This window comes from Convolutriloba macropyga, chromosome 11 (assembly GCF_964194025.1).
Source record: "Convolutriloba macropyga chromosome 11, txConMacr16.3, whole genome shotgun sequence".
Lineage (NCBI taxonomy): Eukaryota > Metazoa > Xenacoelomorpha > Acoela > Convolutidae > Convolutriloba > Convolutriloba macropyga.
The window spans coordinates 22,205,883-22,229,187 of record NC_134478.1 but is presented as its reverse complement, the minus strand read 5'-3'; the positions used below and the strand labels follow the sequence as shown (position 1 = coordinate 22,229,187).

Sequence of the window (23,305 nt, the reverse complement as noted above, 5' to 3'; positions counted from 1 at the left end):
TGTTCAGTTAAAAATTGTTTTTCTCACTTAGATGCATTCTAGATATCAAATATTTTTCTCCGACGCAGAAAATGTATTAAAAATGTTTTGTTATCATCGTTGTTTTACTTGCCCGTCATCAACAACGCAGACCTTTTGTAACTGCCACTGACTTGAGATGATTGACACAACATCACAAATCAAACTGAACACGACACTGACTACGATGCGTCGCTCGATGTTTTCGATCCTTTCGGAAGTCAAGGTCTAACAAACATTGGCTTCATACGGGACAGGAATACGGAAGACGAAAACAATGCTCAATTTAACAAGATGAGAACTCGCAAAGACAATATTTTGCGCAAGATAATGCTGTCAAACCTCACTTTGTTGGCTTGGCATATGGAAAAGGAGCCTCAAAATGGCTCAGTGACTTGTCACTGAAATAGTGCTGTTTGGAATTCCGTAACCGTTTATGTATTTGGTGCAGTCTCGAAGCAATGAAAACTCCTATAGGCTAACCTTGTGGGCAAAAACTCACATCAACGCAAACTCTCCACACTTCGAAGAGGGTTTACACCAGCACGCTGCACAAAGAAAAAGAGAGCGAGACTTTAGAATTCTGTGTCGTACAAGTAAGGGTTTGCATACAGCAATGAAGTGTAAAGTGAATCACTTTCTGAACTGTGTGTTAGCTGTCACAGTTGTAGAACAGGATCCGGCAACTGGAATTGACCTATGAGTATAACTTTTTGAAATAGTTATGTAAACTTTGGTTGAAAACTGTTCGTCAAAATAAATTGACTTGACTTTAATATTGGTTCTTTACCTGATAATATTTATTAAGCTCACCAAAAATTCTATCCAGAAACTCGCCTTGGTTTTTTGTGCAAGAGTTATTGATTGCTATGAGCTCATTTTGTCGTGTGCTCAATGCATTTTCCGTTAACTTAATTTTCAACTCGATGTTGTAATTGCCTTACAATAAGGTTATAAGCGTTAGTAAGTCTTGCAGTTTAGAATAATACGGCAATGGCGGATGCTTGATCTCTGTAACCTCTTGTTGTAATTCACTTCAAAATCTCTTAAAATCTAGGCGGTACATTTGTTTTGGATACTTTCTTTTTTTTGCATTCAGTTTTATTCACAAACCAAAGCTATAGGGAAACCAACTTAAGGATTTAAACACGTTCGATCTTTCAAAGGATGATTCATTTTGATTTGATTGTCGGTGCAATTTTTCTAGCAACTGCCCTCCAAAATGTTTTTAAATTTAAAATACAATCCTCTTAAGCTAAATCAGATTAATTTCTTTGAGAGTTTATAGTAAACTCATCATACGATTCTTTTCCAATCACTGCATTGCGTGACTGTATCAATGATTATAATAGTCCATATGTTTAGATTCTGTAGTTCTACCCTACAGTCTCACAATAGCTAGGCGAAGTCTTATCACGCGTACTTGCAAGACAATGAAAAAATGGATATGGAATACAATTTCACACGGAACGTTGCTCAAGGTTAAAGTTTTGTTTTCGATAGCTCTTTTAAAACCGTCCTGTTTGCTACTGCTTCGTTTACTGATATAAACTTTGAAGAACAAAAAAAGCATCATAATACAAGATTTTGATCTCAAAAAATAGAAAACAAATTTTGGTTTGCAAATCATTGTTAGCTCTCCTGTAGGTCAAAGTTTAATAGCAATGCCAGTTATATATTTTGAGTTTAGTGGAAAAAGTTCTCTTGCTTCAAATTATTTTTGAGCGAAAGAAAGCTCTCTATGAGCATTCGTGAAAACTTTTCCCTTATTATTGGGATAAGCATCAAAAATGGCATAAAAATTGAGTTTTTGAAGCAAAAACCAGCTATGTCTATTTCATAAACTATGAGAGTGAGAAGGCTGTTTATCCTAAATTGTCTCCTATGATGCTGCCAAGAGAGAGATAATACTTTTAATAGACATTCAAAACACAGGCTCAACGGTTTTGTTTGTAGCTGGTACTTGCTTGGAGTTATAAGGGGCGCCAAACAGGGAGATCCCTTTGCCACGTACTCCCATTGATTGAGCTCATGCGCCGGACGATTAAATAGCGGTAGGAGGCTTGAGTTTTTAGATACATAAGGAAGGCGCTGAAACTGCCCCGATTGACGGGAAAAACGTGATAGGCAGAGATTGTGCAACTTTAGAGGAGTTGACATCTATTATGTTTACTGTTGGTGTCAGTCCCCGGCTGCGAAAACTTTTTTGATTTCTTCCTTTTTAGCGACAACTTTGCAAAATGTTTCCAATTCATTTGAGAAACAAGTAAAAAAAGAAAAATCATTGTCGCAAAACGCCTGCTCATGTTCCACGATAGCTGTTCAGTTAAAAATTGTTTTTCTCACTTAGATGCATTCTAGATATCAAATATTTTTCTCCGACGCAGAAAATGTATTAAAAATGTTTTGTTATCATCGTTGTTTTACTTGCCCGTCATCAACAACGCAGACCTTTTGTAACTGCCACTGACTTGAGATGATTGACACAACATCACAAATCAAACTGAACACGACACTGACTACGATGCGTCGCTCGATGTTTTCGATCCTTTCGGAAGTCAAGGTCTAACAAACATTGGCTTCATACGGGACAGGAATACGGAAGACGAAAACAATGCTCAATTTAACAAGATGAGAACTCGCAAAGACAATATTTTGCGCAAGATAATGCTGTCAAACCTCACTTTGTTGGCTTGGCATATGGAAAAGGAGCCTCAAAATGGCTCAGTGACTTGTCACTGAAATAGTGCTGTTTGGAATTCCGTAACCGTTTATGTATTTGGTGCAGTCTCGAAGCAATGAAAACTCCTATAGGCTAACCTTGTGGGCAAAAACTCACATCAACGCAAACTCTCCACACTTCGAAGAGGGTTTACACCAGCACGCTGCACAAAGAAAAAGAGAGCGAGACTTTAGAATTCTGTGTCGTACAAGTAAGGGTTTGCATACAGCAATGAAGTGTAAAGTGAATCACTTTCTGAACTGTGTGTTAGCTGTCACAGTTGTAGAACAGGATCCGGCAACTGGAATTGACCTATGAGTATAACTTTTTGAAATAGTTATGTAAACTTTGGTTGAAAACTGTTCGTCAAAATAAATTGACTTGACTTTAATATTGGTTCTTTACCTGATAATATTTATTAAGCTCACCAAAAATTCTATCCAGAAACTCGCCTTGGTTTTTTGTGCAAGAGTTATTGATTGCTATGAGCTCATTTTGTCGTGTGCTCAATGCATTTTCCGTTAACTTAATTTTCAACTCGATGTTGTAATTGCCTTACAATAAGGTTATAAGCGTTAGTAAGTCTTGCAGTTTAGAATAATACGGCAATGGCGGATGCTTGATCTCTGTAACCTCTTGTTGTAATTCACTTCAAAATCTCTTAAAATCTAGGCGGTACATTTGTTTTGGATACTTTCTTTTTTTTGCATTCAGTTTTATTCACAAACCAAAGCTATAGGGAAACCAACTTAAGGATTTAAACACGTTCGATCTTTCAAAGGATGATTCATTTTGATTTGATTGTCGGTGCAATTTTTCTAGCAACTGCCCTCCAAAATGTTTTTAAATTTAAAATACAATCCTCTTAAGCTAAATCAGATTAATTTCTTTGAGAGTTTATAGTAAACTCATCATACGATTCTTTTCCAATCACTGCATTGCGTGACTGTATCAATGATTATAATAGTCCATATGTTTAGATTCTGTAGTTCTACCCTACAGTCTCACAATAGCTAGGCGAAGTCTTATCACGCGTACTTGCAAGACAATGAAAAAATGGATATGGAATACAATTTCACACGGAACGTTGCTCAAGGTTAAAGTTTTGTTTTCGATAGCTCTTTTAAAACCGTCCTGTTTGCTACTGCTTCGTTTACTGATATAAACTTTGAAGAACAAAAAAAGCATCATAATACAAAATTTTAATCTCAAAAACGGAAACTGTTAAAAGAAACTTTGAGGAGCTATGCATGAACTTTAAACATTCCTCGAAAATTTTTTTCTGAATTGGTCGCCAGAGAATTGTTCTGCATAGATTGAGAAACGAAACGAACTGTCATGAATAAAAAAGCAAAAACAGGAAAAGATAACCTGGAACTGTTTTTTTTCACTTAGTAGTGCAAAATTGTGGAGCAAAATTACGTAAAAACTCATGGGAACAATAATCTGAAGTCTTTTCCTTAGTGAAAAATTCCCCTGTGAAGCGATTGTTGAAGTCAAAAAATGTGCGGAACCTGTTGATTTGGTTCTCATAGCTAGGTCGAAAATTTGTTTGAGAAAAAGAAGAAAGATCAAGTTTTGCCACTAGCGATATGCTAAATTTTGTTTTGATATCGTCAGAGAGCTAAATCGCAACAGGCCTACTGGTCGTTTTGAAGTTCCAGCGCTGGCAATTGTTGATTGAACCCAAATTTTAGAAAACCAACCCAAATTTTAAACTCCCAGACCATGTGATGAACACTGTGCCTTTCCTGCGAGTGTCAGAAGAGCTGCCATAACCCCCATCCGAATTCATGAAGACAATATGGACCCTGTAAACTATCGCCCTACTTGATAACCTTTTTCATTTTTATAAAGTCAGACAATTCTTGCACAAACAAATCGCGCTTTTGCAAGAGTATGAATTCAGTTTTGCTGCCTCAATTTGTTCTCTGACGTGAGGTTTCAGCAAATACTGTCATCCAGTTTTTCAATGAATCAATCAGACACATAACATTGTGATGGTAATACATTCCATGACGTTTTACTCGATTCATCTAGAGCCTTGGACCATCTTTCACATCAACTCCTATTGAGAAAATTACAATCTCCATACCTATCATCTTCTGCAATACAGGTCATAAAATCTTTTCAAGGCGCGATTACAACTTCTTTATAGAGTTGTGTTTTTTTTATAGAGTTGTGTCAAGATGAATTGAGCGAAAGTAAGAAACTAAGATTTTTTTTCATTTCATATAAAAATGACCTCACAGAGCAAGTAAAACAGGTGAGATTTATAGGGACAGTTGTAGGATGTAGTATGCCGATGTTTGTTTGTTGTTTTGTAGTCGAATAAACTCTGATATTGCTGTGTATTGTTTGTAGTAAAACACTAAAATTTTGCAAACTCATTTTTGCATCAGCAGGTTGAATTTGAATGTCAAAAAACTTGAATTATAAATTGGGGCGAATATAATAACAGTCTCAACTCTGGCGTGAACCATTGGTACTGTTCAGCATAGATTTCCTCTAACAGTTTTACTCATGGTCTTCGATGCACTTGTCTTCGTAATTTAGATTGTTTTTCTTATTTGTCTCTGCAAATCAGAGCACCTTTGGTGTTTTCTCTGGAGAAACAGATGAATTGGGCTTTGAAGTGCAATTACAGGATTAACTTGCGTACTAACCGAAAATTTTATGTAGTGAATGTTCCACCGGCTTGATTCCCCTCTAAATTATTCTTTAATCTGGTATCGTTCAAACGGAACTCACTCCCAATCTACCTGCGAGATCAAATTGAAGTAAAAGAACCATTTGTCAAATTAAAATTAGTTCCGATATTTAAAACAAACGTTCTGATTTTTCGAACTTTACGTTCATCGTCAGGTTAAAACTGTTTCACAAATTGTTAAAGGATAAAATGAATATGTATTTACATTTGTCTGAGACCACCATTAAAACAATTCTAGGAACTATTCTAAAAAATTGATTCGAAATTTTTTTCTGTATACATTATTTAGCCTATTTACAACTCATATTTAAATCTGTTATCAATTTCTTTAAAAACATTCCTCTTCCGGATTTTGCTATTTTGGCCATGTTTTGTATTTCTAGGGTTATTCCAAATTTGCCCTAACCCTAAGTATCCCTCTTTTGGAGGTTGAGGTATCAAATTGAAACTTACAGGTGTTTAAGTCGTTTAAAAATATCTAATATCCAACTCCACAGCAGTTTCTATTGAATTAGACATCGCATCGCGTGATTTCCGCATGAAGTGACTTGGTCTCTGTTGTATTTGAGAAAAACAATTTATGAGTATGCATAAATCATTTACACTTATTGTATATTTAGCGCAGTTATCCATATACAATGATAGTGTTTCTCTCTCAACGTACGGGCCCCTGGTGCTAGGAAAATTGTCCGACAGGGCGTTTGGCAGACAAGAAAAAAAGAGAAATTTAGCCGACAATTTTATCATAATTGGTAATAAAAGTCCATAATTGGTCCATCACAGCTTTATTGCTCATGTTACTTAAATTGTCGGGTAAATTTCTCATTTTTTGGTAGCAGGCTAAACGCCCTGTCGGCCAATACGGCGGCCACCCGGGCCCCAACTCCAAAACCCCATTAGACCACACCGATTTCTCGTCTGACCCCTAACTTCTTGTCCTCAAAACGTGATGAAAATGTGAATCCCCAAGTCATAAAGTGGCTGAGCAGCTCTCTTAGAGCCTTGCGCTTTCTAGTTACAGCTGACTCTCTCCCTCCCCCACCCACCCGAAACCCACACGCTACCATCCCTAATGCTAGCATCTTCCCTAATGGTGGCATCTTAAACCCCCGCTGGCTACTACCAAAGCCAACCGCTCGCTGGTCGTTTAAGAGCATTTCGATCGTTGTTGGTCGTTTTTTTGTTCGCATAATCGAACAGTTCAGCATTGCAGTTCAACATATTTGAGCCAAAAATACAAGCAGACCATAGTACGAGATGCAAATCTGTTTGGGATTTTTCCGGATGAAGTGGCAGAGTTTTAAACCAGTTGCTCATTATAACTTTTTGTGCTGGTGGTCATCAAATTTGCTAATTGTCCAATTTAGAAAATGTCATTGCTCTTTCAGATATCTGGTATGCTTGACTAAACACTTGGAATATCCAAATCTCAGAGCTGTTATTTGTTATAACAACTGTCTAGCAATGGCCCCCGTGGACCCATTTATAGCATCTCAGGTTACATTTTTTTCACGTTTGTTTCAGATGTTTTAGATGCACGGTTTTTGAACTAAATCACTAATTTTTTTGACAATCATTTTTCTGTTCTTGTTCCCATAATCTATTGGCTAATTTTACGTAATTTATCGGGTTTGTTGCTAGAATCAGAGTACCCAATTTACGTTTGACGTCAGAGACTCAATCCGAGAGGTCGTTGGTTCGAATCCTCCCCTAGTCACTAGTTTTTGCATCATACACGTTTGTCTAGCCCATCCCCCTTCTAATTGATTGCCTCGCCAGTCGTTCAAGAGCAATTCATCCGACGTTCGCCTGTTTGTATTTTAAAATATGTAAACAGGTCAAATGTGAATCACAGAAGTACAGAAGTAATGAACCCTGTATATGCTGTTGAATAGGAGCAATTTCTTTATTCTTAAACAAGCGTTCTAATATAGCTTGGGAGAATCCACGTTTGCATATGTATTTATAGATACTGATCCAACCTGTTAAATATATTTAACTATCAGATACCACAAAAGAGGTTCAAAGTTTCACTTTGTAATCAAAGAGAGGTCAATTATCTTAATATGACCCGATAAATTGCGCCGAATTTGGTGGTAAACCGTTTCAGCTTTGCGTGCTGAAATATTTTGCGTGTTTGCGAAATGATTTGTTAGCTTAATGCTAGATAAGGGTAATCCAATAAAATTGTTATATGAAGCTTATCAAGTAATAGTTGGTAATAAAAGGTTTAACGATTGAGGATTGCCCAAAGCTTTCCAACCATCGAGAATTTCAAGCGGCGATTTTTTCTCATTAATAGCTGCGAAGCGATAGCGGCTATTATTGGGAATATCGTGGTTTTTTACAATCCAAGAATTGGATTGTATTGGTGCTGTCTTTTTGCAATGTAGTTTTTAGTAGTCTTTAATGTGCTTAGATTTGTGCAGCTGCTGGGAGGGCCCTAATTTAAGGTTAAAATGTCATTTAAATGTTTTTGAGCTCAAAATGGTGCAATTTTTCGTGTCTCTTTTTGTGATTTTTTGAGTTTTTTGTTTGATTGGTCTTAGGTTGAAATTTTCAGAAGTTGATGAAGGTCTTGTGCGAGACAAATTTACTTGTTATAACCTTTTTATGACCTTTATGTTTTGGTACTACGAACACGCAAAATGATACTAATTTTTACCATTTTTTGGAATTTTATGTCAATTTTTCCAGCCTCAGGGACACGGTTATCTCCCTTAGGGTTTGGCAATAGGACACTGTATAGATTTTAGTTACAAAAGAATGGTTTTCAATATTGGTTTTAATGTCTCGAATTTTTGCATTTTTGGATAAAATCTGCACTTTTTTCAAGTTTTCCTAAAAATTGTCAACTTTTGATATCTGTCCAACCTCCTGGGCCAGAAAACCTATTCCATGGTGTGATACTTTATTGTTGTTAGTGTCAAAGGAATTCCTTTGAACGATATAAATTTTCCAATTCTAGAAATTTCGCAATTTTTGCAAACATTTTCAAAGTTTTGAAAACATTTGTTTTTCACTCAATTTTTTTTGCGTTAGTAGCCAGGAAACCTCCTCCAGGCTCTGATAGTATGTCATTGCATAGTTGATTATGCAATGGGATAGTTTTCCAGATCTTAATAAAACGAAGTTTTATTTTTCGATAAAAAATTATTTTTCTAAATATTATTGTCTTCTACCTCGTTTATCGATCTTTGAGCCAATGAATTTTTTAAGGCTTGGAACCGGGTTACTGGATATCCTCTAGAGATACAGAACTGGTTCTCAAGATGTTGATATCACGTTCAGCAACATGACAAGAATTCTTCGGTCATTTTCTGAGTTAATCGATCTTCAAGGGCCAATGAATTTTTTTCAGGTGTTGCAGATATAATACTGAACCGATTTCAAGTACAAAATTTTGTTTGAACCTTTGTTTGAAATAGGTTTTTTAAAGGGATCAAATATTGCCTTCGGGGTACAAACTTCTAGAGTTTTAGCAATGAGTATATTTTTGATTCGTTTGGTTGTTTGAGGTTCTCAACTTTTTGAGATGATTCTGTGTTTTGTTTGGCATTGTTCAATTGATCTGCTGGACAGATAGTGTACGTTTAAGTTCTTCAATCAGTCCTTAGGATTGTATTTCAGGACTTGTTCTGCTATGTTATTTTTTTTTTCGTAAGATGTTTTCATGAATTCGAGCTTTCAAAACGGGATAAACAGGTAAAGTTCAGCGGTCATCAAGTTTCATTAGAGGCCCTTAGCCGTGTTTAGTAGTCCATCAATTACTTAGAGTATTGAAGCTAATGGGAAGGCCGTAATTGAAGATTAAAAAATCATTTTAGGGGTTTTTGAGCCCAATGTTTGACAATTTTTCGCTTTTTTTTGTCATTTTTCGAATTTTTCGTTGGAACAGTCTGAAATTGAGGTTTGTAAAAGCTGATAAACATCTTTTGCACGAAGCAGTTACTTTTAATGGCCTTTATAAGAGCTATATTTTTAATTACTAACATAAACACCCAAACTTTATATTAATTTTTACAATTTGTTTCAAGTTTTTTTTGGAATGTTTGTCATTTTTTGAGGGTTTGCAGCCTTTGGTGTCAAAAAACCTGCTGCTTAGTAATAACAGGGCACTGAATGGTTTCTAGAGGTAATGCAATAATTTTCAAGATTTTAACATTACGAGTTTTTGCAATTTTTTGATAAAACTTGCAATTTTTATCAAGATTTCTGAGAATTATTAACGTTCATTAATTTTTTCCAGCCCCTGGGGTCAAGAAACCTCATCTAGGTTTTTATATCAGGTTGCTAAACAATTTTTATTGGCCATGGAATTGTTTTCAACATTTGTAATTATTTTTTTCAAATCTTTATTTTTAAGTTTTTGAAGTCATGTCACTTTTTAGGTTTCTCTAACCTCAACGGCCAAGGAATCTCATCTAGGTTTTGATTATAGTTTACTGCATAGTTTCTATTGGTAAAGGAGAACGTGTTTCAAGATTTTGTTTTAGCAATTTTCAAAAAAATGCCTGTTTAAAGAATTTTTTAAAATTCAACATTTTTTTCCCTAGTGGCCATGGAACCTCCTATAAGGTTTGCTAGTATGTTACTGCATAGTTGTTAGTGACAATGAAATGGTTTTCAGTTCTTTAATACCACTATTTTTAGCATTTGTTAAATAAATAAAACGCAAAATTTTCATTTTTTTATAAATTGTGTGAATTTTTTTTAGTTTTCCTGCATCTGGGGCCCCAAGAAGCTCCGCCAGGGTTTGATAAATAAATAGTTACTGCATAGTTGCGAGAGATAATGGAATGGCTATCAATATTTTAATAACCTGAGTATTAGCAATTTTTTAAAAAAAAACCTAAATTTTCTGAAAATTGTCATGTTCCAAATTTATGGATCTTTGAGCCAGTGAAACTGTTTCAGGCTTGAAATAGTGATACTGTTTAGTCTCTGCATACACTTAAATGGTGCAAAAGATATTGATAACACATTTTTTTAACGAGATGTTGTTTAAAATTTTTGATCGTTTATAAATTTTTTGATTTTGTAATTTTCTGAGGTTAACATCTTTACTGGCTATCAAAGCTTTTCTTAAAGTCTTGCAGATGGGGTACATGACAGAACTCCACAGACAAAAAATGCTTCTGAAAATTTTATCCTGCAAATTTTAGAAACTTTATTTTTGCACTTCCCATTGATTTTTGTAGCATTTGTCTTATTTTTTATAGTTTATCTACTTTTAGTGGTAATTTAATCTCTTTCAAGGTTTGTGTAATAAAACCTTTCAAAAGCTTCAAGAATTTTAGCAATTATTGTTTTTTGTTTAGTTTGTTTCATTCTATTAGTTTCCCAACTCCTGTGGTTATCTTTTTGTCTGCGATTGTTCTATTGATCTGCTGGTCGGGTACATCCGGTCTGTTTTTCAGACACTTTTTTGCATTGTGATTCAGAACTTGTCCTGATTTGTTTTTTCTAAGATGTTTTCACACCTTTCTTATGACTGAGTTTTCAAAACGGGATAAACAGGTAAAGCTCAGCGGGCATCCAAGTTACGGCGGCCATCAAGTTTCAGTTTTAGAGGCCCTTAACCGTGTTCAATTTTACGTCGTGCTTAGAGTGGTGGAGCTACTGGAAAGGCCGTAATCCAAGGTAATCTTTTTTGAGTCCAAAATGTTGAAATTTTTTGCAATTTTTTTTGTCATTTTTTGAATTTTTCGTTGGACCAGTCTAAAATTGATGTTTGTGTTTTGCAAGTTCTAATTACTTTTTTGGCCATTTTAAGAGCTATGTTTGGGTACTCTAAACATTAACACGCAATTTTATACTAGTTTTCACTTTTTTTCCGTTTACTTTTTTTACAATTTTTAATTTTTTTATTCCCATGTTTGAAATTTGTATCGGTTTTTTTCGGGTCGAAACTGTTTTTAAGTGATAACAAAAGACTACTCTTTTTAATTGCTCTCCAAATTTTCGGCTAATCATTGTTATTACTCTCAAAAAGGTTTCGGATGATCATTTTAAGTGATTTTTGCAAACTTGTTTTTAGCGTGTTAAATTGCTCTCATTTACTGTTTAAAGCAGCTTAAATTAGTCGGTGGAAGTTTATTAGTAAAATGTTAATGGGCAGATATTGATTATTTGCTCTCATGTGAAGTTTGTAGGCTTAAATAGTTATACTGTATAGTCTCTGGGTAGACTTAAATGGTTCTAAGGATATTGATATCAAATTTTTTACAAGTTTTGTAAAATTGTTTGATCGTTTATAAGTTTTTGATTTTGTCATTTTCTGAGCTAAACGATCTCTATTGGCTATCAAAAAATTTTTAAAAGTTTTGCAGATGGTTTACATGACTGAACTCCAGAGACAAAAAATAGTTTCGAATATTTTTTCCAGCAGATTTTAGTAACTTTCATTTTGCACTTTTTAGTGGTTTTTGTAGCAGTTGTGTTATTTCGAGTTTATCTACTTATAGTGGTAATTTAATATCTTTCAATCAATCAATGAGTGTAATGAATTGTGCCATATATGGCCTTCGTATATAACCTTTTAAAAGCTTCAAGAGTTTTAGCAATGATTGTTTTTTGGTTAGTTTGTTTCATTCTTTGTTTCCCAACTTCTGAGGTTGTCTTTTTGGCTGCGATTGTTCAATTGAGCTGCTGGTCAGGTACATCTGGTCTGTTTTTCAGTCACTTCTTTGCATTGTGATTCAGGAATTGTCTTTCTAGGTTTTTTTATAAGATGTTTTCACACCTCACCTTTTTCATGACTTTGAGGTTTCTAAACGGGATAAACAGGTAAAGCTCAGCGGGCATCAAGTTTTGGGGGCCATCAATTCAGTTTTAGAGGGCCTTAGTCGAGTTTAATTTTACGCCGTGCTTAGAGTGGTGAAGCTACTGGAAAGGCCATAATCCAAGGTAAAAGATCATTTTTTAGCCCAAAATGTTGAAATTGTTCGGATTTTTTCGTCATTTTTTGAAATTTTCGTGGGAGCAGTCTAAAATTGATGTTTGTGACATCTGATAAAGTTTTTTGCAAGACATAATTACTTTTCTGGCCATTTTAAGTACTATCCTTGGGTAACATAAACAGTCAATTTTATTTTAATTTTTTCCGTTTACTATTTTCTTTACAATTTTTACAATTTTTTTCCCATGTTTGAAATATATCGTTTTTTCGGGTTGAAACTGCTTTTAAATGATACCAAAAGAGTACTTTTTTAATTGCTCTCAAACTTTTTGGCTGATCTTTTTTCTTACTCTCTAAAAGGTTTCGGATGATCATTTTCAAGTGATTTTTGCAAACTTGTTTTTTGCGTGTAAAATTGCTCTCATTGACTGTTTAAAGCAGCTTAAATTAGTCGGTGGAAGTTTATTAGTAAAATGTTAATGGGCAGATATTTGCTCTCATGCGAAGTTTGTAGGCTTAGATAATTATACTGTATAGTCTCTGGATACACTTTAATGGTTCTAAGGATATTGATATCACAAATTTTTTACAAGTTTTGTAAAAATGTTTGATCGTTTACAAGTTTTTGATTTTATCATTTTCTCAGCTAAACGATCTTTACTGGCTATCAAAAATATTTAAAAGTCTTGCAGATGGGTTACATGACAGAACTCCAGAGACACAAAATAGTTTCGAATATTTTTTCCAGCAGATTTTAGAAACTTTCATTTTGCACTTTCCAGTGGTTTTTGTAGCAGTTGTCTTATTTCTAGAGTTTGTCTACTTAGAGTGGTAATTTAATCTCTTTCAAGGCTTGTGCATTAACCAATAAGTGTATTGAATTGTGGCATATATGGCCTTCGTATATAACCTTTTAAAAGCTTCAAGAGTTTTAGCAATGATTGTTTTTTTGTTTAGTTTGTTTCATTCTTTGTTTCACATCTTCTGAGGTTGTCTTTTTGGCTGCGATTGTTCAATTGATCTGCTGGCCAGGTACATCTGGTGTGTTTTTCAGTCACTTCTGCAAAGTGATTCAGGACTTGTCCTGCTATGTTTTTTTCTAAGACGTTTTCAGACCTCACCTTTTTCAAAACGGGATAAACAGGTAAAACTCAGCGGGCATCAAGTTTCGGCGGCCATCAAGTTTCAGTTTTATTGGCGCTTAGCCTGTTCAATATTACGTCAAGAGTGCTTAGAGTGGTGAAGCTACTGGGAAGGCCGTAATCCAAGGTAATCTTTTTTGAGTCCAAAATGTTAAAATTTTTCGCAATTTTTCGTCATTTTTCGAATTTTTCGTTGGACCAGTCTAAAATTGATGCTTGTGACAGCTGATAATTTTTTTGGAAGACTTAATTACTTTTTCGGCCACTTTAAGAGCTATGTTATGGTACTCTTAACATTAACGCGCAATTTTATACTAATTTCTACAATTTTTTCCGTTTACTATTTTAGTTTTTTCCAAGTTTGATAACTGTATGCTTTTTTTCGGGTTGAAACTGTTTTTAGGTGATAACCAAAGACCACTCTTTTTAATTGCTCTCCAAATTTTCGGCTAATCATTTTTCTTACTCTCAAAAAGGTTTCGGATGATCATTTTTATGTGATTTTTGCAAACTTGTTTTTTGCGTGTTAAATTGCTCTCATTTACTGTTTAAAGCAGCTTAAATTAGTCGGTGGAAGTTTATTAGTAAAATGTTAATGGGCAGATATTGATTATTTGCTCTCATGCGAAGTTTGTAGGCTTAAATAGTTATACTGTATGGTCTCTGGATACACTTAAGTGTTTTTAAGGATATTGATATCACAAATTTTTTACAAGTTTTGTAAAAATGTTTGATCGTTTACAAGTTTTTGATTTTATCATTTTCTCAGCTAAACGATCTTTACTGGCTATCAAAAAATATTTAAAAGTCTTGCAGATGGGTTACATGACAGAACTCCAGAGACACAAATTAGTTTCGAATATTTTTTCCAGCAGATTTTAGAAACTTTCATTTTGCACTTTCCAGTGGTTTTTGTAGCAGTTGTCTTATTTCTAGAGTTTGTCTACTTAGAGTGGTAATTTAATCTCTTTCAAGGCTTGTGCATTAACCAATGAGTGTATTGAATTGTGGATTATATGGCCTTCGTATATAACCTTTTAAAAGCTTCAAGAGTTTTAGCAATGATTGTTTTTTTGTTTAGTTTGTTTCATTCTTTGTTTCACATCTTCTGAGGTTGTCTTTTTGGCTGCGATTGTTCAATTGATCTGCTGGCCAGGTACATCTGGTCTGTTTTTCAGTCACTTCCGTGCATTGTGATTCAGGACTTGTCCTGCTATGTTTTTTTCTAAGACGTTTTCAGACCTCACCTTTTTCAAAACGGGATAAACAGGTAAAACTCAGCGGGCATCAAGTTTCGGCGGCCATCAAGTTTCAGTTTTATTGGCGCTTAGCCTGTTTAATATTACGTCAAGAGTGCTTAGAGTGGTGAAGCTACTGGGAAGGCCGTAATCCAAGGTAATCTTTTTTGAGTCCAAAATGTTGAAATTTTTCGCAATTTTTCGTCATTTTTCGAATTTTTCGTTGGACCAGTCTAAAATTGATGCTTGTGACAGCTGATAATTTTTTTGGAAGACTTAATTACTTTTTCGGCCACTTTAAGAGCTATGTTATGGTACTCTAAACATTAACACGCAATTCTATACTAATTTCTACAATTTTTTCCGTTTACTATTTTAGTTTTTTCCAAGTTTGATAATTGTATGCTTTTTTTCGGGTTGAAACTGTTTTTAGGTGATAACCAAAGACGACTCTTTTTAATTGCTCTCCAAATTTTCGGCTAATCATTTTTCTTACTCTCAAAAAGGTTTCGGATGATCATTTTCATGTGACTTTTGCAAACTTGTTTTTTGCGTGTTAAATTGCTCTCATTTACTGTTTAAAGCAGCTTAAATTAGTCGGTGGAAGTTTATTTATAAAATGTTAATGGGCAGATATTGATTATCTGCTCTCATGCGAAGTTTGTAGGCTTAAATAGTTATACTGTATAGTCTCTGGATACACTTAAGTGTTTTTAAGGATATTGATATCACAAATTTTTTACAAGTTTTGTAAAAATGTTTGATCGTTTACAAGTTTTTGATTTTATCATTTTCTCAGCTAAACGATCTTTACTGGCTATCAAAAAATATTTAAAAGTCTTGCAGATGGGTTACATGACAGAACTCCAGAGACACAAAATAGTTTCGATATTTTTTCCAGCAGATTTTAGAAACTTTCATTTTGCACTTTCCAGTGGTTTTTGTAGCAGTTGTCTTATTTCTAGAGTTTGTCTACTTAGAGTGGTAATTTAATCTCTTTCAAGGCTTGTGCTTTAACCATTGAGTGTATTGAATTGTGGCATATATGGCCTTCGTATATAACCTTTTAAAAGCTTCAAGAGTTTTAGCAATGATTGTTTTTTTGTTTAGTTTGTTTCATTCTTTGTTTCACATCTTCTGAGGTTGTCTTTTTGGCTGCGATTGTTCAATTGATCTGCTGGCCAGGTACATCTGGTCTGTTTTTCAGTCACTTTCGTGCATTGTGATTCAGGACTTGTCCTGCTATGTTTTTTTCTAAGACGTTTTCAGACCTCACCTTTTTCAAAACGGGATAAACAGGTAAAACTCAGCGGGCATAAAGTTTCGGCGGCCATCAAGTTTCAGTTTTATTGGCGCTTAGCCTGTTTAATATTACTTCAAGAGTGCTTAGAGTGGTGAAGCTACTGGGAAGGCCGTAATCCGAGGTAATCTTTTTTGAGTCCAAAATGTTAAAATTTTTCGCAATTTTTCGTCATTTTTCGAATTTTTCGTTGGACCAGTCTAAAATTGATGCTTGTGACAGCTGATAATTTTTTTGGAAGACTTAATTACTTTTTCGGCCACTTTAAGAGCTATGTTATGGTACTCTAAACATTAACACGCAATTTTATACTAATTTCTACAATTTTTTCCGTTTACTATTTTAGTTTTTTCCAAGTTTGATAATTGTATGCTTTTTTTCGGGTTGAAACTTCTTTTAGGTGATAACCAAAGACCACTCTTTTTAATTGCTCTCCAAATTTTCGGCTAATCATTTTTCTTACTCTCAAAAAGGTTTCGGATGATCATTTTCATGTGATTTTTGCAAACTTGTTTTTTGCGTGTTAAATTGCTCTCATTTACTGTTTAAAGCAGCTTAAATTAGTCGGTGGAAGTTTATTAGTAAAATGTTAATGGGCAGATATTGATTATTTGCTCTCATGCGAAGTTTGTAGGCTTAAATATTTATACTGTATAGTCTCTGGATACACTTAAGTGTTTTTAAGGATATTGATATCACAAATTTTTTACAAGTTTTGTAAAAATGTTTGATCGTTTACAAGTTTTTGATTTTGTCATTTTCTGAGCTAAACGATCTCTACTGGCTATCAAAAAATTTTTAAAAGTTTTGCAGATAGTTTACATGACTGAACTCCAGAGACAAAAAATAGTTTCGAATATTTTTTCCAGCAGATTTTAGAAACTTTCATTTTGCACTTTTTAGTGGTTTTTGTAGCAGTTGTCTTATTTGGAGTTTATCTACTTATAGTGGTAATTTAATATCTTTCAATCAACCAATGAGTGTAATGAATTGTGCCATATATGGCCTTCGTATTTAACCTTTTAAAAGCTTCAAGAGTTTTAGCAATGATGATTTTTTGTTTAGTTTGTTTCATTCTTTGTTTCCCAACTTCTGAGGTTGTCTTTTTGGCTGCGATTGTTCAATTGATCTGCTGGCCAGGTAGATCTGGTCTGTTTTTCAGTCACTTCCGTGCATTGTGATTCAGGACTTGTCCTGCTATGTTTTTTTCTAAGACGTTTTCAGACCTCACCTTTTTCAAAACGGGATAAACAGGTAAAACTCAGCGGGCATCAAGTTTCGGCGGCCATCAAGTTTCAGTTTTATTGGCGCTTAGCCTGTTTAATATTACGTCAAGAGTGCTTTGAGTGGTGAAGCTACTGGGAAGGCCGTAATCCAAGGTAATCTTTTTTGAGTCCAAAATGTTAAAATTTTTCGCAATTTTTCGTCATTTTTCGAATTTTTCGTTGGACCAGTCTAAAATTGATGCTTGTGACAGCTGATAATTTTTTTGGAAGACTTAATTACTTTTTCGGCCACTTTAAGAGCTATGTTATGGTACTCTTAACATTAACACGCAATTTTATACTAATTTCTACAATTTTTTCCGTTTACTATTTTAGTTTTTTCCAAGTTTGATAATTGTATGCTTTTTTTCGGGTTGAAACTGTTTTTAGGTGATAACCAAAGACCACTCTTTTTAATTGCTCTCCAAATTTTCGGCTAATCATTTTTCTTACTCTCAAAAAGGTTTCGGATGATCATTATCAAGTGATTTTTGCAAACTTGTTTTTTGCGTGTAAAATTGCTCTCATTTACTGTTTAAAGCAGCTTAAATTAGTCGGTGGAAGTTTATTAGTAATATGTTAATGGGCAGATATTGATTATTTGCTCTCTTGCGAAGTTTGTAGGCTTAAATAGTTATACTGTATAGTCTCTGGATACACTTAAGTGTTTTTAAGGATATTGATATCACAAATTTTTTACAAGTTTTGTAAAAATGTTTGATCGTTTACAAGTTTTTGATTTTGTCATTTTCTGAGCTAAACGATCTCTACTGGCTATCAAAAAATTTTCAAAAGTTTTGCAGATGGTTTACATGACTGGACTTCAGAGACAAAAAATAGTTTCGAATATTTTTTCCAGCAGATTTTAGAAACTTTCATTTTGCACTTTTTAGTGGTTTTTGTAGCAGTTGTCTTATTTCGAGTTTATATACTTATAGTGGTAATTTAATATCTTTCAATCAATCAATGAGTGTAATGAATTGTGCCATATATGGCCTTCGTATTTAACCTTTTAAAAGCTTCAAGAGTTTTAGCAATGATGGTTTTTTGTTTAGTTTGTTTCATTCTTTGTTTCCCAACTTCTGAGGTTGTCTTTTTGGCTGCGATTGTTCAATTGATCTGCTGGCCAGGTAGATCTGGTCTGTTTTTCAGTCACTTCCGTGCATTGTGATTCAGGACTTGTCCTGCTATGTTTTTTTCTAAGACGTTTTCAGACCTCACCTTTTTCAAAACGGGATAAACAGGTAAAACTCAGCGGGCATCAAGTTTCGGCGGCCATCAAGTTTCAGTTTTATTGGCGCTTAGCCTGTTTAATATTACGTCAAGAGTGCTTAGAGTGGTGAAGCTACTGGGAAGGCCGTAATCCAAGGTAATCTTTTTTGAGTCCAAAATGTTAAAATTTTTCGCAATTTTTCGTCATTTTTCGAATTTTTCGTTGGACCAGTCTAAAATTGATGCTTGTGACAGCTGATAATTTTTTTGGAAGACTTAATTACTTTTTCGGCCACTTTAAGAGCTATGTTATGGTACTCTTAACATTAACACGCAATTTTATACTAATTTCTACAATTTTTTCCGTTTACTATTTTAGTTTTTTCCAAGTTTGATAATTGTATGCTTTTTTTCGGGTTGAAACTGTTTTTAGGTGATAACCAAAGACCACTCTTTTTAATTGCTCTCCAAATTTTCGGCAAATCATTTTTCTTACTCTCAAAAAGGTTTCGGATGATCATTATCAAGTGATTTTTGCAAACTTGTTTTTTGCGTGTAAAATTGCTCTCATTTACTGTTTAAAGCAGCTTAAATTAGTCGGTGGAAGTTTATTAGTAATATGTTAATGGGCAGATATTGATTATTTGCTCTCTTGCGAAGTTTGTAGGCTTAAATAGTTATACTGTATAGTCTCTGGATACACTTAAGTGTTTTTAAGGATATTGATATCACAAATTTTTTACAAGTTTTGTAAAAATGTTTGATCGTTTACAAGTTTTTGATTTTGTCATTTTCTGAGCTAAACGATCTCTACTGGCTATCAAAAAATTTTAAAAAGTTTTGCAGATGGTTTACATGACTGGACTCCAGAGACAAAAAATAGTTTCGAATATTTTTTCCAGCAGATTTTAGAAACTTTCATTTTGCACTTTTTAGTGGTTTTTGTAGCAGTTGTCTTATTTCGAGTTTATCTATTATAGTGGTAATTTAATATCTTTCAATCAATCAATGAGTGTATGAATTGTGCCATATATGGCCTTCGTATATAACCTTTTAAAAGCTTCAAGAGTTTTAGCAATGATTGTTTTTTGTTTAGTTTGTTTCATTCTTTGTTTCCCAACTTCTGAGGTTGTCTTTTTGGCTGCGATTGTTCAATTGAGCTGCTGGTCGGGTACATCTGGTCTGTTTTTCAGTCACTTCTTTGCATTGTGATTCAGGAATTGTCTTTCGATGTTTTTTTATAAGATGTTTTCACACCTCCCTTTTTCATGACTTTGAGGTTTCTAAACGGGATAAACAGGTAAAGCTCAGCGGGCATCAAGTTTTGGGGGCCATCAATTCAGTTTTAGAGGGCCTTAGCCGAGTTTAATTTTACGTCGTGCTTAGAGTGGTGAAGCTACTGGAAAGGCCGTAATCCAAGGTAAAAGATCATTTTTTAGCCCAAAATGTTGAAATTGTTCGGCTTTTTTCGTCATTTTTTGAAATTTTCGTTGGAGCAGTCTAAAATTGATGTTTGTGACATCTGATAAAGTTTTTTGCAAGACATAATTACTTTTCTGGCCATTTTAAGTACTATCCTTGGGTAACATAAACAGTCAATTTTATTTTAATTTTTTCCGTTTACTATTTTCTTTACAATTTTTACAATTTTTTTCCCATGTTTGAAATACATCGTTTTTTCGGGTTGAAACTGTTTTTAAATGATACCAAAAGAGTACTTTTTTAATTGCTCTCAAACTTTCTGGCTGATCTTTTTTCTTACTCTCTAAAAGGTTTCGGAAGATCATTATCAAGTGATTTTTGCAAACTTGTTTTTTGCGTGTAAAATTGCTCTCATTTACTGTTTAAAGCAGCTTAAATTAGTCGGTGGAAGTTTATTAGTAAAATGTTAATGGGCAGATGTTTGCTCTCATGCGAAGTTTGTAGGCTTAGATAATTATACTGTATAGTCTCTGGATACACTTAAATGGTTCTAAGGATATTGATATCACAAATTTTTTACAAGTTTTGTAAAAATGTTTGATTGTTTACAAGTTTTTGATTTTATCATTTTCTCAGCTAAACGATCTTTACTGGCTATCAAAAAATATTTAAAAGTCTTGCAGATGGGTTACATGGCAGAACTCCAGAGACATAAAATAGTTTCGAATATTTTTTCCAGCAGACTTTAGAAACTTTCATTTTGCACTTTCCAGTGGTTTTTGTAGCAGTTGTCTTATTTCTAGAGTTTGTCTACTTAGAGTGGTAATTTAATCTCTTTCAAGGCTTGTGCATTAACCAATGAGTGTATTGAATTGTGGCTTATATGGCCTTCGTATATAACCTTTAAAAAGCTTCAAGAGTTTTAGCAATGATTGTTTTTTTGTTTAGTTTGTTTCATTCTTTGTTTCACAACTTCTGAGGTTGTCTTTCTGGCTGCGATTGTTCAATTGATCTGCTGGTCAGGTACATCTGGTCTGTTTTTCAGTCACTTCTTTGCATTGTGATTCAGGAATTGTCTTTCTAGGTTTTTTATAAGATGTTTTCACACCTCACCTTTTTCATGACTTGAGGTTTCTAAACGGGATAAACAGGTAAAGCTCAGCGGGCATCAAGTTTTTCAGTCACTTCCGTGCATTGTGATTCAGGACTTGTCCTGCTATGTTTTTTTCTAAGACGTTTTCAGACCTCACCTTTTTCAAAACGGGATAAACAGGTAAAACTCAGCGGGCATCAAGTTTCGGCGGCCATCAAGTTTCAGTTTTATTGGCGCTTAGCCTGTTTAATATTACGTCAAGAGTGCTTAGAGTGGTGAAGCTACTGGGAAGGCCGTAATCCAAGGTAATCTTTTTTGAGACCAAAATGTTAAAATTTTTCGCAATTTTTCGTCATTTTTCGAATTTTTCGTTGGACCAGTCTAAAATTGATGCTTGTGACAGCTGATAATTTTTTTGGAAGACTTAATTACTTTTTCGGCCACTTTAAGAGCTATGTTATGGTACTCTTAACATTAACACGCAATTTTATACTAATTTCTACAATTTTTTCCGTTTACTATTTTAGTTTTTTCCAAGTTTGATAATTGTATGCTTTTTTTCGGGTTGAAACTGTTTTTAGGTGATAACCAAAGACCACTCTTTTTAATTGCTCTCCAAATTTTCGGCAAATCATTTTTCTTACTCTCAAAAAGGTTTCGGATGATCATTATCAAGTGATTTTTGCAAACTTGTTTTTTGCGTGTAAAATTGCTCTCATTTACTGTTTAAAGCAGCTTAAATTAGTCGGTGGAAGTTTATTAGTAAAATGTTAATGGGCAGATGTTTGCTCTCATGCGAAGTTTGTAGGCTTAGATAATTATACTGTATAGTCTCTGGACACACTTAAATGGTTCTAAGGATATTGATATCACAAATTTTTTACAAGTTTTGTAAAAATGTTTGATTGTTTACAAGTTTTTAATTTTATCATTTTCTCAGCTAAACGATCTTTACTGGCTATCAAAAAATATTTAAAAGTCTTGCAGATGGGTTACATGACAGAACTCCAGAGACATAAAATAGTTTCGAATATTTTTTCCAGCAGATTTTAGAAACTTTCATTTTGCACTTTCCAGTGGTTTTTGTAGCAGTTGTCTTATTTCTAGAGTTTGTCTACTTAGAGTGGTAATTTAATCTCTTTCAAGGCTTGTGCATTAACCAATGAGTGTATTGAATCGTGGCTTATATGGCCTTCGTATATAACCCTTTAAAAGCTTCAAGAGTTTTAGCAATGATTGTTTTTTTGTTTAGTTTGTTTCATTCTTTGTTTCACAACTTCTGAGGTTGTCTTTCTGGCTGCGATTGTTCAATTGATCTGCTGGTCAGGTACATCTGGTCTGTTTTTCAGTCACTTCTTTGCATTGTGATTCAGGATTTGTCTTTCTAGGTTTTTTTATAAGATGTTTTCACACCTCACCTTTTTCATGACTTGAGGTTTCTAAACGGGATAAACAGGTAAAGCTCAGCGGGCATCAAGTTTTTCAGTCACTTCCGTGCATTGTGATTCAGGACTTGTCCTGCTATGTTTTTTTCTAAGACGTTTTCAGACCTCACCTTTTTCAAAACGGGATAAACAGGTAAAACTCAGCGGGCATCAAGTTTCGGCGGCCATCAAGTTTCAGTTTTATTGGCGCTTAACCAGTTTAATATTACGTCAAGAGTGCTTAGAGTGGTGAAGCTACTGGGAAGGCCGTAATCCAAGGTAATCTTTTTTGAGTCCAAAATGTAAAAACTTTTCGCAATTTTTCGTCATTTTTCGAATTTTTCGTTGGACCAGTCTAAAATTGATGCTTGTGACAGCTGATAATTTTTTTTGGAAGACTTAATTACTTTTTCGGCCACTTTAAGAGCTATGTTATGGTACTCTAAACATTAACACGCAATTTTATACTAATTTCTACAATTTTTTCCGTTTACTATTTTAGTTTTTTCCAAGTTTGATAATTGTATGCTTTTTTTCGGGTTGAAACTGTTTTTAAGTGATAACAAAAGACTACTCTTTCTAATTGCTCGCAAAATTTTCGGCTGATTATTTATCTTGCTCTCAAAAAGGTCGGGTGATCACCTTCAAGTGATTTTTTCAAACTTGTTTTTTGCGTGTTAAATTGCTCTCATTTATTGTTGAAAGCCGCTTAAATTAGTCGGGGAAAGCTCATTAGTAAAATGCTAATTGGCAGTTTTTGATCAATTGCTCTCAGGCGAAGTTTAGGAATTATATTAATCCTGTGGTCTTTATGCGATTTTTCGGTTGACCGATTTTTCGTCTGACCCATTTGATATT

At 34.2% G+C, this 23,305-nt stretch overlaps 1 protein-coding gene across 2 annotated transcripts in view; it reads left to right on the top strand.

Annotated features, from left to right (window-relative positions):
• The first annotated feature begins 6,817 nt into the window (after positions 1 to 6,817).
• The window catches only part of LOC142349520 (cell division cycle protein 27 homolog), a 167,297-nt gene continuing 150,809 nt past the window's right edge, over positions 6,818 to 23,305 (top strand). For both annotated transcript variants that reach the window (XM_075401138.1, XM_075401137.1), the window contains exon 1: positions 6,818 to 6,947. In XM_075401138.1, the coding sequence (XP_075257253.1) occupies positions 6,915 to 6,947 (33 nt within the window). In that variant the 5' untranslated portion in view covers positions 6,818 to 6,914. The remainder of the gene's footprint in view (positions 6,948 to 23,305) is intronic.